The sequence below is a fragment of the Balearica regulorum genome, chromosome 12, assembly GCF_011004875.1.
Source record: "Balearica regulorum gibbericeps isolate bBalReg1 chromosome 12, bBalReg1.pri, whole genome shotgun sequence".
In the NCBI taxonomy this organism is placed as follows: domain Eukaryota; kingdom Metazoa; phylum Chordata; class Aves; order Gruiformes; family Gruidae; genus Balearica; species Balearica regulorum.
In genome coordinates this window covers 2,506,881-2,520,748 of record NC_046195.1, presented here as the reverse complement: position 1 = coordinate 2,520,748, position 13,868 = coordinate 2,506,881, and the positions used below count along the sequence as shown (strand labels likewise).

Below are 13,868 nucleotides of genomic sequence, written 5' to 3'. Positions count from 1 at the left end.
CTAATGCTAAGTTTATTGGGTTTTTTATTCCCCTAGAACTAGAGTCCTGCCTACTATTCTCTACCCAGAGACCTGAAAGAGGAAGTTTTCACCAGCCACTCCAGTAAATTCTGAAGCAATTTCTCCAGCGACCGTCCCCTGACCGACATACCCACCTCATTTCCCTACAACAGCTTGTGCAACTCCTTTTTCACCCCAAGCCCTCTTGAGAAGCAAGCACGGAAAAAACACAGCAGCAACCACTCGCCTGTTACTTCACCAGCACGCTTTATAGCCCCGATAGTCACAAATGTGAATTCACTTGGCAACTTAGAGGAGTTCCTGCCACGTGCATTGGTGTGGAAGCATCAAACTGGTAGAGTTTTGCAGGAGCAACTCGGCAGGAGCCTACAGGCCAGATTAAATGGAATGGGAAAGAGAAAGAAAGCTTGCTGAGCTTTAGAGCGGTTCCTCCTCAAACAGGGGCAGCATAAACCGAATAATCTTGTGCGTGCAACTGACAGCTAAAGGGAGAGCCTGCCCTAAACACCCGCAAACTTTCCAACACCTACGGTTCACCGGCCACCCCGAAGCAGCTCCAGCTTTTCTTACTTCATAGGGTTTGCAGGTGGGAAGGAAAAAACAGATCTGGTTTAGTCCATACAAGGTTTCTTAGCTCAAAGAACTCTCTCTGAAGGAAAACCTAACTCTTGTCACACGCAGGCTAACATCGGCAGAAAAGGACAATTAAGTCCAACTTTTTTTTTCTTTATTTAAACCGTGCAGTCCTTTGGCTCAACTTCAGTACACATAAATGCTGTGTCTCTGAAACGTTCAGGTTAGCTCTGTAACAATACAGCCCACAAGCGCTATATTAACTGAAATACAACAAAGACAAGAATTCTTGATTTATCTACAAGGAGTTGTAATTCTTCATTCAAACATAGAATTAACCTCCTACCAAGCAAAACCAAGGAGGAGCAAGTCGGCTCCTTCCTTCCCACACATATATAGAAATATAGAGCTGCTCTGCTCTCTGACGGGATCAGTGGCAGGACACGCACTGTTCCCTGCCTGCCCACACCAAAAATCCAGGCAAAGCTGCTGCATCTCCCAGAGGACTTACACAAAGGAGTTATAGATGTCGGACATGAAATAACTTGAGCAAGGCATTAGCAGGCAAGTGTCTGCACCAAAAATAAATATAACACCAGCCTGTTCCATTCTGAATGGCGCAGCAGCGGTGAGAGAGAAGAGAAACGAGCCAAAGATCCAACCTCTACCTCCCCACAAAGGTTCTTACAGATTGAGGGAGGGGTTCTATCTCATTAGCTGGAAATCTGTAAAGCAAATCAAGTTCTTGTGAAATCTCTCTATGAAAGAATAAACCAGGAAGAGGACGGCAGGGAAGCATCGCTCTGCACGTGCCCGGCTCTTGCACTCCTTCCAAAGCACTTGCGAACAGCCGGTGCTTGCTGTAACAAGACATCGGGCTAAAGAAATGCTCGGTCCGACTGAACGCGGGCATTCTTATTCAGGAGGAAGTAACGTTAACACTGACCTGCTTGAGCTGCTCGTCCAACCGCCAGTTCTGGCGTCCAGACGGGGAACCGGAATACGGTTGTTTAGTAGTGTCTTTACCCTGTTCTTCTTTGCCCTGCTGTCCCCGCTGGTGCCCCGGAGCTGGAAGAGGATTAGAGGTAGAGGCCACTCTTTGGTTATGATGGGCAACTTTGGGAGCATGAAAATATTTCAGAGCAGAGCAGGTTTCTTTTCCAGTCACATCAGCGCCATCCTCAAGATCGCCACCTTCCAAACCCCCTTCTTCCTCTTCTTCCTCCTCCTCCTCTTCTTCCTCCTCCTCTTCCTCCTCCTCCTCTTCTGGCTCCGAATTCATGCTGCTCTGATCGAAAGCCCGCGTAGCTCCGGCCGCAGGTGGGCCTCTGGCCAAGGGACCAACGGCAGAGCCGCCCGAAGCCCTGCCAGATGTGGCTGCTAGGACAGCCTGCTGCACGGCCAGCTGCTGAGTGTAGAGCAGCTGGGCTTCTCTCATCTGCCTCTGCTGTCTCTCCCTGGAATCCATCTGCAGAGGCGTTTGTTGCTTCTGCTGCTGCTTCTGCAGCTGCTCGACCACAGCTTCCAGCTTCATCCCGCAGTTTGCATGGCTGGGAAAAAGAGGGGGGGCGGTTTTGACTTTATCTGGCAGGGTTCAAGCCCCGACCTTGGGAGATTGGCAGAATCTGAAAGATAGACAAATATTTGTCTGTATGAATATAAAATGCTTTCATCTTTTTCCCCAGGAAGAGGATAAATAGAGTGCAAAGCCAATACTCTTTCCTGTGCAGGAGACCGTGAAACAATCAGCTTCATGTTTAACAGCCTCAGGCTCAAACTTGCATTCAATTTTCAGACTGTTTAATTGTATTTTCAAGCTGAACACATTTGCTATAACCTCAGTTTCGTATACCCCAAAGACAGCATCTGAAATGCCTTTGTCCACTGTCCCAGCAGCTCATTTTTTGGTCAGAAGCTTTCCCCGCTTCCTAAATAATTACTTTTGAAACGTTAGCTTTAACATCTAGGGTTTGGTGCTTCTGAAAACACTACCTTAAAAGGAGATAGTGACGATGATAAGCTTGACCATATTTCTATTAAAAAAACAGGCAGGAGTTTGTTGCACACCAGTTGTCTCTCGATTCTTTTACACTTTTGTTACATTAGCAAATTCTTTACACTTTAAACATCTTTCTTTAAAAAAAACAACAATGTTTAGCCATTATTTTCCCAAGGAGAGAGAGACAAGAGCAAAGCAAAGATTGCTGTAGCCTGAAACAAACTGCTGAGCGCCGAGCAACTCCTGCCTCTGGTTCCCCAAGCATCTCAAGCCCCGGCCGTTGCCTCCCTTCGATTTTCCCAGCCAAAGGACCCGAAATCTTTCCTAGCTCTCCATTTTGACCTGCAGCAAGCCCGTGCTGAGCCAGCACTAGCCTCCTCTTGAGCAAGGACCGGGAGAACAGACGGCAGTGGGAAACACAGCTCTGATCTAGAGCAAATCCTAGAAAGACGACTACGCCTTTAATCCCCAACCATTAAAATCAGCATGTGTATTTTGAACTTTGTGTCACAAACCAGACCTGCTGACAAAGATCGTCCTCCTCGGGGTTGTTTTTTTTTTTTTAACCTAAAAAGATGCTTAAACGGATCCCACTTGCTGCCCTTCAAGGTTCATTGATATCAAAATACAGTCAGCTTGGAGAAACAAAGGAAAGGCCAACTACAAACAAGCTGCAGAGTCTCCTGGCCACCTCCCACCACCCTGTTTACAACCAGCCCTGTGCTATTCAAGCCGCACGCTTGAAAAAAAAAAGAGACTACTTTGCTAACGCACCTTTTCAAACCAGCCACAGATCTGTTCTGAAACAACAAATAACCTACCAGACACCACTTTTTAAAAGGGAAAGACAACTTCCAGTAGCCCTAGCGCAACTCCAAGTCTTCCTCTAAGGTGGTCAGACCCCGTCTCTCGTACAGAGTGCCGGCGAGCTCCGGTGCCCAGCTCATTTTTCCTCTCCAAACTCTTCCCTGCGCTAAATAACAACCCATCAGCAAAATGAAAAAGCCCGGCCGGTGCATTTGCATTTTTATCTAGCAGGCAGCAGCATAGCTTTAGCTTGCAAACGAAACAATATTAAGTGGATTAGCGGTTTGAATGTCAGGAGCAATAATGCATTACCTGGCAGCTGAAAAGAGTCTTAGGCTCCTTCCGAAGGCACAATACACCATCTGGCCTAGCTCCACACACACAAACTCCTCCAGTAAAGCAACAATGAACTGGTGCGGGTGTTGTAACAACAACCGTAAACCAGGCTAGAGAACCTACAGCCCCACACCTTGTTGTATATCGTTACACCTGAGGCACGGAGAGGCGTCACCCCGGGAGGTAATTCAGCGGGGCGCGCGGTTAATACACGCCTCGGGTAGGCTGGCGATAATAAATGACCTGATACTCGATTAACGCGCCGAGCAAACACGCCTCGGGAGCAGCAACACCCTGGTATGCGGCGCCCGAGTATTTCCCGGAGTTCAGGTACAATAGCGCGTGACAGGTTACGGCAGGATTTACGGGCGGCTGCCGAGGGTTTTCATCGGAATCCGGCTTCCAAAAAAAGATGAATTTTGGATACAGCGAGTATCGACGATATTGCGGAGAGGCAGCCAACTTTACGGCGAGTTTTAAGCCAAGGAGGAGATGCACTGCTCGCAGCAAATAATTAAGTCACGGTATCAGGACAGAGTTCGAGAAAACAACTGCAACTAGACTAATAAAATCGAATCGTTCCAGGTTTTAACATCCATTTTACCCCCTCAGCACAGACAGTCGCTGATTTTTTTGTGTCTCTGCCCAGCGAGGCAGCGAAAGGAGTCAGTTTAACCTCCAGCTCCTCGCTCCCCAGCCTTTGTATGGCTTTTAATGCCCTAGGAGAGCCCTTTTAATTAAAAAGCCCCCTGATTTCCATTTTTAACTAGCTCTATTTACAGCATAATCAGGGAAAACGCCCCGTCTCCCAGCCAAGAGCACTCGGGAAGCCCGTTTTCTGAGTGGAAACCACCTGAAAAGAGTTAAAGCGGGCGGCAGAGCGGCCCAGGCCAGAGGGGAGAGGTCCCCCGGGCCGGTAAACACCAACCCCCGCCACCCCCCGGTTCTACCGGAGACCTCCCGTGTCCCCAAACCCACCGCTAAAGCACCTCCCGAGGGGGGAAAAGCCGCCTGTACACCCGCCGGGCTTCGAGCACAACCCCTCCCGCTTTCGGGACCGGCGGTCCGTACGGGCCTGGCCCGGGAACCGGTAACACCCCCCCCCGCCCTTTTACCCCCAGGAGCCCCCCTCCCCTCCTCAACCCCCCCTCCCCTCCTCCGCGCCCCCCTCCCCGGGAGAACCGGGGCCGTTACCTCCCACAGGCCCCGGAGCGGGTCGCCGCCGGCCCGTACGCGGCCACCTCAGCGTAACCTCTTTCCTCCCTTTTTTTTTTTTCTCCTCTCCCCCCTGTTCCCCCCCCCTCCCCACCCCGCACCGCCCCTCCTCGACCGAGGCGGAAACGGGGCGGCGAAGGCGGCGCCCACTAACGGAAGCACCCACCCTACTTCCGGGTACGGGCCCGGCAACGGAAGGGCGAGCGCGAGCGCTCTCACACCCGGAAACGCCTTAAGAGAGAGGAAGGGAAAGGGAGGGGGCAATGGGTGGGGCTGCGAGCGGCCGGGAGCCAATTAAATAGCGAGACGAGTGAAGGCTTCCGGTTCCGGAGGGGATAAAAGGGCCGCGCGGGGCTGGGCCGGCCAGTCGCTGAGGAGGCGCCGCGGTGGGGAGAGGGAGCGCGCGCAGGTGAGGGCTGAGGTGAGGGCTCCTCCCCGGGCTCCTCGTTCCCTTTCCCTTGGCTCTTAAGGGGGGTTAGGGGGTGTCTGCTGATCCTTTAGCTCCCCGAGGGGAAGGGCTTTATGTCGGGGATCTTCTTTGTTCCCTCAGGTGTGCATGGGGCTTTGTGTTGGGGGATTCCCTGGGGAGGGAGAGGGGAGGGCCTGTGCTTGTCTTCTTAGGGCTGGATATATGTGCGTGTTTTGGGGGGAATAAATAGATGCTGTGGTTCCCTAGTGTCTCCTCTCCCCTTAGGTCCCGAGGGCTCTGTAGGACACACCTTCAGGGCTCCTCAATATTTCTTCTCACCTTAGATCCTTCAGCACTGTTGTTGGGGCTCCCTGGCATGTTAAATCCTTTTAGGTTTCTAGTGCATGGGGGCAAATATCAGGGCTCTTTGATGTTCCTGCTCTGTTCCCTCTGAGGAGGGACTCTGTGACACCTCCATGTCCCTGCTCACCTCAGGCCCGGTCAGCATGGCAGATGAGGAGATCGCTGCCCTTGTGGTGGACAATGGCTCTGGCATGTGCAAGGCAGGCTTTGCAGGGGACGATGCCCCCCGTGCCGTGTTTCCCTCCATTGTGGGACGTCCCCGGCATCAGGGCGTCATGGTGGGCATGGGGCAGAAGGACAGCTATGTGGGGGATGAGGCCCAGAGCAAGAGGGGCATCCTCACGCTGAAGTACCCCATCGAGCACGGCATCGTCACCAACTGGGATGACATGGAGAAGATCTGGCACCATACCTTCTACAATGAGCTGCGCGTTGCCCCAGAGGAGCACCCTGTCCTGCTCACTGAGGCCCCCCTGAACCCCAAGGCCAACCGGGAGAAGATGACCCAGATCATGTTCGAGACCTTCAACACCCCAGCGATGTACGTAGCCATCCAGGCCGTGCTGTCCCTCTATGCCTCCGGCCGCACCACCGGCATCGTCATGGACTCGGGGGACGGCGTCACCCACACCGTGCCCATCTATGAAGGCTACGCGCTGCCCCATGCTATCCTGCGTCTAGATTTGGCTGGCCGTGACCTGACCGACTACCTCATGAAGATCCTCACGGAGCGAGGCTACAGCTTCACCACCACGGCAGAGAGAGAGATTGTGAGGGACATAAAGGAGAAGCTCTGCTACGTTGCTCTGGACTTTGAGCAGGAGATGGCCACCGCTGCCTCCTCCTCGTCCCTGGAGAAGAGCTACGAGCTGCCCGACGGGCAGGTGATCACCATCGGGAACGAGCGTTTCCGATGCCCGGAGGCCATCTTCCAACCTTCCTTCCTGGGCATGGAGTCCTGCGGCATCCACGAGACAACTTTCAACTCCATCATGAAGTGTGATGTGGACATCCGGAAGGATCTGTATGCCAACACCGTGCTCTCCGGGGGTACCACCATGTACCCTGGCATCGCTGACAGGATGCAGAAAGAAATCACTGCCCTGGCACCCAGCACCATGAAAATTAAGATTATCGCTCCTCCGGAACGTAAATATTCTGTCTGGATCGGCGGTTCCATCCTGGCGTCTCTCTCCACCTTCCAGCAGATGTGGATCAGCAAGCAGGAGTACGACGAGTCCGGCCCCTCCATTGTCCACCGCAAGTGCTTCTAGAGGGACTGCTGGCAGTCACCCGAGGGCCGTGCTGGGGTGTCCTCCTTCTCCTCCTGGACCAGAATTGTTCGACTGTTACTAATTTTATGTTTTAATTAACTTGTTGAGGTACTGAGTAGTGACCTGTGCGTTTTAATGGCCCCTTAGGCTGTAGTTCTGTGGCTGGCTAGCTGCTCCTCTTCCTCCTGGCCCCTTGGGGCTTGGTGGTAGATGGAGGCTTGTTCGCTTCTCTGATGTAACACTGGTAGTTAGGCTTGTCACCTTTAGGTTTGTCACAACTGACTCCTTTGTAGGAAAACGAATAAACTTCTTAGGCTTAAAAACTAGAAGAGGTTATCTGGCTTTTTTTCCCCCCCCAGGGTGGGTTCTTGATCCCCTTGCTACAAGGGATTATTGTCTGATATGTGGTTTTGGACTCAAACCTGGCCCGTAGCTGCCCGTTTAAATCTTAGAGTACAGAATTTGGGGTGAAACACTCCAGAAATAGTGTGAGGATGCCTTTTTACAGCTGCCTGGCGCTGCGCAGACCATTTTAAGAGCCGTTGGCTTGGCTGGTATGTGGCCCTTGCCGCCTCCCTGTACTTTCATGGTAACTTGGCTTTTTTTAGAAGGCAAACAGCTCTTCTTGTCGGAAAAAGCCGGCGCCTTGGCGCAGGTTTCAGTGACCGGAGGAGCAGCGGCTTCTCCTTTTTTTTCTTTTTCCCTCTCCTTTTTTGGGAGAGGGTGAGGAGACGAAGCGGCGGCTGGTGTGGGAGCTGCTGCCTGCGGGCGCCATTGCCCTGCGGCTCCCTCCCGCCTTTAAACCCTCAGCCCGCCGCCTATTGGCTCGTTCCGCCCCGTCGCTACAAGGCCAGCCAATCGGCGGCTTCCCCACCTAGCGTTAAGCACCGCCTCCTCTGGCGGACTCGGTTTCCCAGGGTGCGCCGCGCATCCCGGTAGCACTTCCGCTTCCGGTGAGGCCCGGAGATGCGGGTGGAGCGGAGCTGAGGCGGGGGGGTGCCGGGCCGGCGTCTCGGTTTAGGGTCGCCGGACCCGGGGGGGGGGGGGGGGTTGGCACTGCTGAGACCCCTCGCTGAGCGGTCGCGGGCTCCTTGCTACGCCTACCCCTCTGCTCCATCGTCTCCGTGCCGGGAAACGGGGGTTTCGGGGGGCCGGGCCTTGCTCTTGGCTTCTCTTCTTCCTCGGCTGAGCGTTGAGGCTGGTAGAGGGATTTCTGCCTTCCCTGCAGCTTCAGATATGGCTTAAGGCTGAGGTAGGAAGCTAAAAAGCACGGCTGTGCGTTGGTCAGGCCTCCTGAGTGCTTCCCGCAAGGGTGAGGCCTGTGAATTTATGAGTTGTCTGTCTGGTTGGGGGAGAGTCTCACTTGGATTTGTTTTCCTCCCTTTCCAGAGCTTTGCGGGTCTTGGCTCTGTTCAGCGAGAAGGCTGAAATGTCCCTGCCGGAGTGGCACATAGCGGTGAAGCTGGCGGATCAGCCGCTGGCTCCTAAATCCATCTTACGTTTACCGGAGACAGAGCTGGGAGAATGCCCGCTCGGTGGGTGCAGCATCTCCTACCTCAAGCAGCTCATCACCGGTAAACTGCAGGAGTCCGTCCCAGACCCCGAGCTCATCGGTAGGTGCCTGCCTACGTGCATCGTGTGGAAGTCCCACTACTTGGGACCACTCTCTTCCTCTCTCTGCTGCGGGCAGGGGACGAACATCCTACCGTCGGTGGTGTTGGGCTGTGGGAAGACTCGGCACAACCAGAGGGTGTGGCGTGGGGGCTCAAAGATGGCTCCGGGGACTCTGCTGCACTGCAGTGGTCTCAGTGCCTTGTGATTTGGGTAGTTTGTTCTGTGTTTGCTTGGGATCACAGAGCTCCTGCAGCGTTGATGCCCTTGTTAAGAAATCTTTTGACACCTGTCCTTGTGAGATCTCTTACAAGAACTGAGAAGTCGGTGCTTCTAAAGGAGGTGGCAAAGTAATGGTCTGGGAACCTCGGCTCCGTGATTTCCCTGTGCTGCTGACCAGATGAAGCAGCTACACTGGCAGAGCGATAACCCCCCAGGCAGTCTGCAGTTCTTAAGGAGACCCCCCGGCCCTTTCTGAGCATGCCGTAGATATTTATCTTCAGACGTTTCTCTCCTAGATCTGATCTACTGTGGCCGTAAGCTGAGGGATGACCAGACGCTTGATTTTTATGGCATCCAGTCTGGCTCCACTGTTCATGTCCTGCGCAAGTCCTGGCCTGAGCCTGATCAGAAACCAGGTGAGGAGGAGACAGAGTGCAGTACTACCCCTTCAGTCTCCTCGGGATGTGTTTGGCACGGGTCTCTTGTGACTGAGGAACAACTTCTCTTGTGATTTGTTTCTGGGAGCCTGATGCAAGGTCTGGAGGAGGAATTGATTGATACTTTTCTTTGGGAACTTTCCACCTCTAACAGCGGCAAATGGGTGTTATGTTTTCTTGCTGATGGGAGAGTTAAGGAACGTGGAGAGCAAATGTTCTTTCCTTAACCGATTGTGACCAATTTTAGGGTGTTGCCAGAGAACTGGAGAGCAAAACGGTTGGTTACTCGGCCTGAGGGATGAGCAGGCTTGTGTGTGTTCTTAGTCTGCCTGACTGTGTGATAAGAAGGGTTAGTTTAGAGGGGTTACTTTAATACAGCTCCTTTTGTACGTGTAGGAGGATACGGCTATATATGGGTTGTGTGTCTGGAAGCTGAGTGTGCTGTGGTAACTGTACCGAGACAATCACAATCAACAGCCTGTACCCTTCCTCTCTGGGTTAGTTGAATCTAGGGATGTTGAAGAATCACCGCTGCTGTTGTGTAAGTAGCAGTGGTGTGTAAAGCTGACAGAGGGAGAACCATGTTTCTGTTATTTTTCCCTCCCGCAGAGCCTGTGGATAAGGTGGCGGCAGTACGGGAGTTCCGGGTCCTTCACACTGCCCTGCACAGCAGTCCTGCCTACAGAGATGCAGTGAGTAGGGCTTCACGCTTTGCTGTCTGGGTGTCTTTTGTCTGTCCCCTCTCTGTGAAGAGAGTCCCGGAGCGGAGCCTCGTCGTGCGACGCTGTTGATCTGCTCCGATTTCTCTGGCAGGTCTTCAAAATGCTGGGGAACAAGGAGTCACTGGATCAGATCATTGTAGCTACTCCCGGCCTCAGCAGTGACCCTGTTGCTTTGGGTGAGTCCAGATGTGATCCAGAGGATCTGAGGAAAGCCAAGTAAAGATAGTCTGTGTTTAATTCCTGACACGGGGAAGGGACAGTTCCCCTTCTCTGGAAAAAGCGCCTTTTTTCAGTCCCTGCTCAGGTGTCAGACTTGTGATCCGTTGGTAATATTTGGGGATGGACTCTGGCTTCAAAAGGATGGAGCCCAAAGGACAGCAGCGGGGAGTAGATGCTTTCTCCCTGCTGCAAAGCCTTACAAAAATGTTCATTAAATCTAATGTGCTTGTTCTGGCCCGGGAAGTTACTTGCCTTTTTGGCATGTTGCTGTGAGACAGGTGGCCTACGGGATGGCTGGATTGAGCTGGGTGCCACACTTCATCCTGCCCTTAAGGTGCAGCTGTGGGATCTGCTGGGAAAGCCCCATCCCTTGAGTGTGTGGCTGTGATCATCCAGAGTCTCTCCAGAAGGACGCAAAAGGCTTTGGAGAGAACAATAATAGAGTATTTATGGTGTCTGCTAGTGACTCAGTTCCTGCAAAACAATTAATTCTTTTGCTTTTTCCCATGGCTTTTGTTTGACTGGCTCCTGTTTCTTGTATCCTGTCTTTTGCTCGTCGTGTTTCCTGGTGCCTCCCAGGAGTCCTGCAGGACAAGGATCTCTTTTCAGTGTTTGCGGACCCCAACATGCTGGACACGTAAGTTCACGCAAGCTGGTGCAACGACTGAGCAATGCCTTTGTTGTGCAAGACTGCTTCTCTCTGGGTGTGAGAGAGTTCTGCTCTTGCCTGCTGGTACAGCCCTGCCATTCCTGACCTAAATTCTTTGCTGGTATCGAGCTGCTGCTTTTTAGTTTCCCTGCGTACATCATTTATTCTGCCACTCTTTTCTCTCCAGGCTAATCCCAGCCCACCCCGCGCTCGTGAACGCCATCGTCCTTGTTCTGCACTCAGTGGCTGGCAGCACCCCGCTCCCAGCCCCGGAGACGTCCTCCCGGGGCATGTCCTCTGGCTCCTACCGGGACATGCCAGGTACCTTCAGCCACACAGATGAGCGGGGAACCTGCAGAGATGATGTGCTGCAGGATTTGTAGGCTGTACTGACAAGGTTTTCGTCAGGCTGGAAGGAAGAGAGGTTTGGGTTCCTGAGCTAGAAACACGTGCTGGAGTTTGATAGATTTTTTTTTTTGCACTATGTGATACTCATCCGGGGCCCTTTGGCCTCAGGGCCTCTCCCAGCCAAGCATGTGTAATGACTGTTGGGAGCAGAGTGCCGCGGCCTCTGTTTTGTGCAAATGATGGGCCTGACCTGTCTTCCGCTGACCTGCTGCACGTGAACTTGGTGGTGCGGAGGCCTCTGTCCTGACCAGTGCCTTAGCTGGGGCTGAGCGGCCGAGGACTCCATGGGATTCTCATCTGGTGCCTAATTCCTGCCAGCACCTGGTTTTCTGCATCTGTAGGTTCTCCTTTCTGTTGCAGGTGGCTTTCTGTTTGAAGGTCTCTCTGATGATGAAGATGACTTCCACCAGGTAAGTGGCCAGACTGGGTGGAAGGGCTGTTTTGGACTTGTAGTTTAGGGTTAACTCCCAAAAGTTTCTCTCTTCAGAGCCGCTCTGGCTCTTAGAGGTATTGTGGAGACAAAACATGTGGATTGTGGTGTGCTGGGATGCCATTTGTGTTAAGATTTTCTTGAGTGCTGGGGTGGGGCCACAACAGAAGAATGCAGAAGCACAACTCACAGCAGCGCTTGTCCTCAGAGTAAACACCTTCAGAGTCAAACTGATGCAGAGCCAGAGTTGTGTGCAATAAGTGTGGCCGAGAAGCATGGGAGTGTTGGTCCCTGCCCTTCTTCTGCAATGTAGGGAGTTTTTCCTCTCTCCAGAGTCTTTTGTAAAGAAAAATTACGTGTTTAAGCAAAAAAAGTGCTTGTCAATAGTGAATTCTTTTGTTACAGGCTAATAATGCGTTGTTTTTAAACTGGTGGATGATATATTGAAAGGCTTACTACCAGTTTCCACAGCTTTGTAAAAGCTGAGTTTGTGGAAAAAAGCACATTTGCTTCTGTCATGTTTATTTCTTAAAAGTTCTGCACTTGAGTTGTAAGTATTGTAGGCAAGGGATCCCTGGGGATGAGCACATGAGCTGGATTTTACCGGGACACAGAGACCAACCTCAGAGGTGGTGGTTTTGGTTTTTTTTTTCCCTCTGTGCAGAGCACAAGATCTACACCATCCAGCAGCACTTCTGGTTCCCGCCCGGCTTCCCTCGGCTACGCCGGGGCTGCTGGACCCCGGCCGATCACCCAGAGCGAGCTGGCAACCGCGCTGGCGCTGGCGAGCACCCCCGAGAGCAGCTCCCACACGCCCACCCCTGGCACCCAGGTACAACCGCAGCGCAGCAGCTGGGGAGATACTCCTGAGCCATAAAACCAACACCTGACCGAGCATAAGCCCTGTTCGGATCTGGGAGCCCTTGCTGGTTTATTTTTTTTTATCGCTGGGCTCTCCTCCACAGTGGTTTGGGGAGGCAGGATAGTGGGGGTACAGCAGGTGTTGCCCTGTGCTGGCTTTAATTCCCGGGATAAGTTCTCCTGATGCATATACAATTTATTTCCTCCCAGGGTCACTCCTCTGGGACCTCCCCGATGTCATCCAGTGTCCAGTCAGGAACACCCATCACCAACGATCTCTTCAGCCAGGCCTTGCAGCATGCCCTGCAGGCCTCGGGGCAGCCCAGCCTGCAGGTCAGTGTCGCAGCCTCTTCCTTTGGGAGCCCAGGGAAAGCCCTGTATTGCAGTGAGCGTTTCAGGGTGGAGGTGGTTCTTCCAGCCACCTCCTGTGGCAGGACATTAAGCTGGAAGGGGCATCGCTGGAGAAGCGGTGCTTGCGGGAGGCACGGTAGACTGATGCAAAAGTACTGGGTGGAAGCAGAAGGGGTGAGCTCGTGGATTTGGGGAGTTTGCAGCAAGATTTTGAGATTTCGAGGTCTGTTTGCATGCTTGGTGTTGCACTTGTGAGCTAGACAGAGGTGGGAGAATGCAGCGTGGAAGAGCGGGCTGTGGAGAAGGCTGTTTTGTTCCTGCTTGGACTCTCGCACCTACCCTTAGCTGCTTTTGTTTTCTGTCCGTAGAGCCAGTGGCAGCCACAGCTTCAGCAGCTGCGAGACATGGGCATACACGACGATGAGCTAAGTCTCCGGGCCCTACAAGCCACTGGAGGGGACATTCAGGCTGCCCTGGAGCTCATCTTTGCTGGTGGGGCTCCCTAGCTTTTTTGGGCAGGAGAGGCTGGACTGGTGAGTCGCACTGAGGCAACCGTGACATTCCTCGGTCTGGGACTGAGCCCTGAAACTCGTCTCTGCGCTGGGGTTCCTCCCTGGGGCACAAAGCCATTGGGGTGGGCGCTCCTTTCCTCGCGGGTGGGCAACGCGCTCCTGTTTGAGAGCACTGACCGTGCCCAGGGCAGCTCCTCCGGCTCTGGATACCTCTCTTTTCTCCAGCTTCCTCCTCCTGGCCACCACAGACAAGACCTCAGAACTTTGTCCAGCACAGAATAAGAGGTGGCTCTGTGTGTTGGAGAGATTCTCTTTCCTGTTTCATGCCTGCCTGACGCGCCTCAGTCCGTCTTGTTTTGCTGTTGTGGTCCCTCTGTGTTTGACTGTATTAAATGGACTGTATTCACTTGCCTGTCGTTTGGGTTGTGATCTGTCCCGGCTTGTGTTCC

General features: G+C 53.1%; 3 protein-coding genes across 9 annotated transcripts in view; 2 read left to right on the top strand and 1 right to left on the bottom strand.

The window, feature by feature from the left end:
* Window positions 1-5,186, bottom strand: part of ARID3B (AT-rich interaction domain 3B) — a 34,216-nt gene extending 29,030 nt beyond the window's left edge. Inside the window, exons 1-2 of one of the 5 annotated variants that reach the window (XM_075764832.1) lie at window positions 5,118-5,186; window positions 1,541-2,219 (exon numbers count right to left, since the gene is read on the bottom strand). In XM_075764832.1, the coding sequence (XP_075620947.1) occupies window positions 1,541-2,128 (588 nt within the window). In that variant the 5' untranslated portion in view covers window positions 2,129-2,219; window positions 5,118-5,186. Of the gene's footprint in view, window positions 1-1,540; window positions 2,220-3,414; window positions 3,567-3,712; window positions 4,659-4,930; window positions 5,026-5,117 lie in introns of those variants that run through there. The other 4 variants (XM_075764829.1, XM_075764833.1, XM_075764830.1 and 1 more) reach the window with 4 other exon arrangements.
* A 35-nt stretch (window positions 5,187-5,221) lies between these two features.
* LOC104632918 (actin, cytoplasmic type 5) lies at window positions 5,222-7,326 on the top strand. Of its 2 annotated transcripts, none has more exons than XM_075764841.1 (2): window positions 5,222-5,360; window positions 5,856-7,326. In XM_075764841.1, the coding sequence occupies exon 2, from the start codon at window positions 5,867-5,869 to the stop codon at window positions 6,995-6,997; it is 1,131 nt and encodes a 376-aa protein (XP_075620956.1). In that variant the 5' UTR covers window positions 5,222-5,360; window positions 5,856-5,866; the 3' UTR covers window positions 6,998-7,326. The 2 variants fall into 2 exon arrangements, with proteins under 2 accessions (XP_075620956.1, XP_075620957.1); XM_075764842.1 differs by having other exon boundaries at window positions 5,264-5,372.
* UBL7 (ubiquitin like 7) lies at window positions 5,243-13,829 on the top strand. 2 transcript variants are annotated; one of them, XM_075764839.1, is made up of 12 exons: window positions 7,938-8,249; window positions 8,387-8,610; window positions 9,127-9,246; window positions 9,877-9,959; window positions 10,081-10,165; window positions 10,788-10,845; window positions 11,045-11,178; window positions 11,626-11,675; window positions 12,360-12,527; window positions 12,767-12,889; window positions 13,276-13,440; window positions 13,645-13,829. In XM_075764839.1, exons 2-11 carry the CDS (start codon window positions 8,427-8,429, stop codon window positions 13,411-13,413), a joined length of 1,143 nt encoding a protein of 380 aa, XP_075620954.1. In that variant the 5' UTR covers window positions 7,938-8,249; window positions 8,387-8,426; the 3' UTR covers window positions 13,414-13,440; window positions 13,645-13,829. The 2 variants fall into 2 exon arrangements, with proteins under 2 accessions (XP_075620955.1, XP_075620954.1); XM_075764840.1 differs by lacking the exon at window positions 7,938-8,249 and adding an exon at window positions 5,243-5,360 and having other exon boundaries at window positions 13,276-13,829.
* The last annotated feature ends 39 nt before the right edge of the window (window positions 13,830-13,868 follow it).

Bases quoted from the DNA above. Each gene is read 5' to 3' on its own strand.
- UBL7 (XM_075764840.1), top strand. From the start codon at position 8,427: ATGTCCCTGCCGGAGTGGCACATAGCGGTGAAGCTGGCGGATCAGCCG. The intron at 9,247-9,876 runs GTGAGGAGGAGA...TCCCTCCCGCAG, and splicing joins TGAGCCTGATCAGAAACCAG to AGCCTGTGGATAAGGTGGCG. The intron at 12,528-12,766 runs GTACAACCGCAG...ATTTCCTCCCAG, and splicing joins CGCCCACCCCTGGCACCCAG to GGTCACTCCTCTGGGACCTC.
- LOC104632918 (XM_075764841.1), top strand. From the start codon at position 5,867: ATGGCAGATGAGGAGATCGCTGCCCTTGTGGTGGACAATGGCTCTGGC.